The sequence below is a fragment of the Galeopterus variegatus genome, unplaced genomic scaffold, assembly GCF_000696425.1.
Source record: "Galeopterus variegatus unplaced genomic scaffold, G_variegatus-3.0.2 Scaffold3146, whole genome shotgun sequence".
In the NCBI taxonomy this organism is placed as follows: Eukaryota; Metazoa; Chordata; class Mammalia; order Dermoptera; family Cynocephalidae; genus Galeopterus; species Galeopterus variegatus.
Genome location: NW_007729257.1, coordinates 35,717 through 37,924, shown reverse-complemented (window position 1 = coordinate 37,924; position 2,208 = coordinate 35,717). Strand labels below are relative to the sequence as shown.

Genomic DNA, 2,208 nt, shown 5'->3' with positions numbered 1-2,208 from the left:
ACTTAATTAATATTCTTTTTTTACATTAATATTCTACCAGTTTTATTAAGTATCCTCAGTTTTTATTTGTATAAAGATATTATTTTTGTATGAATGTTTCCTTGCTGAAAAATATGTAGAACCAGGTGAGGTTTTTACATAGAAAATAGTACAAGTGGAAAACCTGGGTGACATTTGAATGTTCCAAACAGACCACGTCTCAGTCTTAGTCCTTCTGGGACCCCAGTGGTTAGAAAACTAATTACTTCTTCTACTATGATCCAGTGTGATCAAAGTTTCAGACTTAGTCAACTTAGCCGAGTTTACTTTTGGTCTATCTTAAACACTACCCTCACAAACCGAAGAGCTTAACAACATATTCAAATAAGCTCTGTCCCCCAAAATACATACACATTTGAGTGGATATTATTAAACCTGTTCATATTGATATTAACATACATTAATCACGGCATATCATTCTCTGGCCAAACCAAGAAGCTGTTTTTTTGCCTGTTCATATTGATATTAACATACATTAATCACGGCATATCATTCTCTGGCCAAACCAAGATGCTGTTTTTTTGTTTGTTTGTTTGTTTGTTTGTTTTATTTAATGTTCCTAAAGAATTAAAATTTAGAATAATATTTAGGATTTCCTGAGGTATAAAGCAGAACTTATTGAATCAATGGAGTAAATATAATTCTCTATGTAAATTATGAGATCTTATAAAACATGTTCTTCTTTACCAAGAAAATGAGGTATGCCCTTTTTATTTCTCAAATACACTGGGGGTTCAAATAAAGAGAAAGGACATAATTTCTACTTTTTGAGGGAAAAAGATCCTTAAAATCTTATGCAAGGAATAAATATTTTTAGTAGGAAAATAATTCCATTGAACATCACTAATGAAAAATTGAAGAGAAATTAGTCTATTTAACTTCAAAGTTAAGAATTTTTATGGTTTCTGATACATATTACTATATATGTGTATGCAAATTTCCATTTTGTTCTTTTCCTTTGAGTTTAATATTTCAATTATATCATGTGTTGCAGTAACCATATGGATCTGTTTGTTAAACATATTTCTCTTATTTTTAATGATCTCTCTCTCTCTCTCAATCTCTCTCTCTGTCTGTCTCTCTGAAGCCTCAACAAAGTGCTCCTGGAAATGAGAACTCTCAAGTCGGGTCAACAAAGGAAGAAAATCCAAGTACCACTGAGTGTGACCCTCAAGATGTAAGAGTAACTTAAAATGGTTTTAACAGCATCAGACACAAGCATTTTAACAATTATAGTTTATGCCACCATGTAACTTTCTACTTATATGTAATATCTACCTTTTAAATGTTGTACTTTTAAATGTGAGAAGACAGATGTTCTTTGGATGTGAGTCAGGTAGGTGTTCTGTTAGAAGGTATAAGCAAATTCTTAGGACAACGATGAATGTGAGTTTTTAGAGAGTTAAATGGGTGACCACAAGCTGATCAAGGTGCTCGTTCCCACAACCATATGACAGAAAGCTGTTACAACAATAAAAACAAAAACAAGCAAGAAACCCCCACAGGATGTAATTCTATAGTATTTTCCACATACAGCATATAAACCTAGCATTACAAAGACATCATATTAAAAAAATAGATATTCTTAATCTTCAAATGATAATAGGAAATACGGAGCTTGTGCCCTGTGTTTTTTCACTCATACTAAGTGCAATTAAATTTTAATTCTTGAACTTTGGCAGATTTAAGCTTATTAATCTAACAGGTCTAGATTTGGGAACCAGCAAATGATAACAACTGTGTTGGGTAGATTCAAGGTTAAGCTTCAATCCAAAAAGGAAATTGGTGAAACTATTCATGCTTGCAAGAAATTGGGCAGCAGCTAAAAAAAATAATAATAATAATAAGGAAGAATAAAAGTGAAAGTTAACCAAGTCATCTCTTTTTCCTCTGCTGGCTGCCAGATGGACTTAGAAAAATTAATTTCTCAACACTTTTGCCTTCAAACCTTTGTATACAGGATTCTTCGCAAAAAAACATGGAAAGATTAATATTTTTCTTTAATTCCATTTTTTCCACAAACTTTTTGAAGTACATTGTATTTAAACATTTATCCAAACCATAGGATTTAGAACATAAAGTTAATGAGAAGACACGGGGTACAAATGCAATTTGTGGTAATGGGTATACAGCCAGTATGAATCTGGTCCCCACATCATGGGCACGAGG

The 2,208-nt window shown here is 32.1% G+C and overlaps 1 protein-coding gene across 1 annotated transcript in view; it reads left to right on the top strand.

Annotated features, from left to right (window-relative positions):
* Positions 1 to 2,208, top strand: part of LUZP2 (leucine zipper protein 2) — a 141,969-nt gene that overhangs the window by 113,839 nt on the left and 25,922 nt on the right. Inside the window, exon 6 of the mRNA XM_008584099.1 lies at positions 1,127 to 1,216. Coding sequence (XP_008582321.1) covers positions 1,127 to 1,216 — 90 coding nt within the window. The remainder of the gene's footprint in view (positions 1 to 1,126; positions 1,217 to 2,208) is intronic.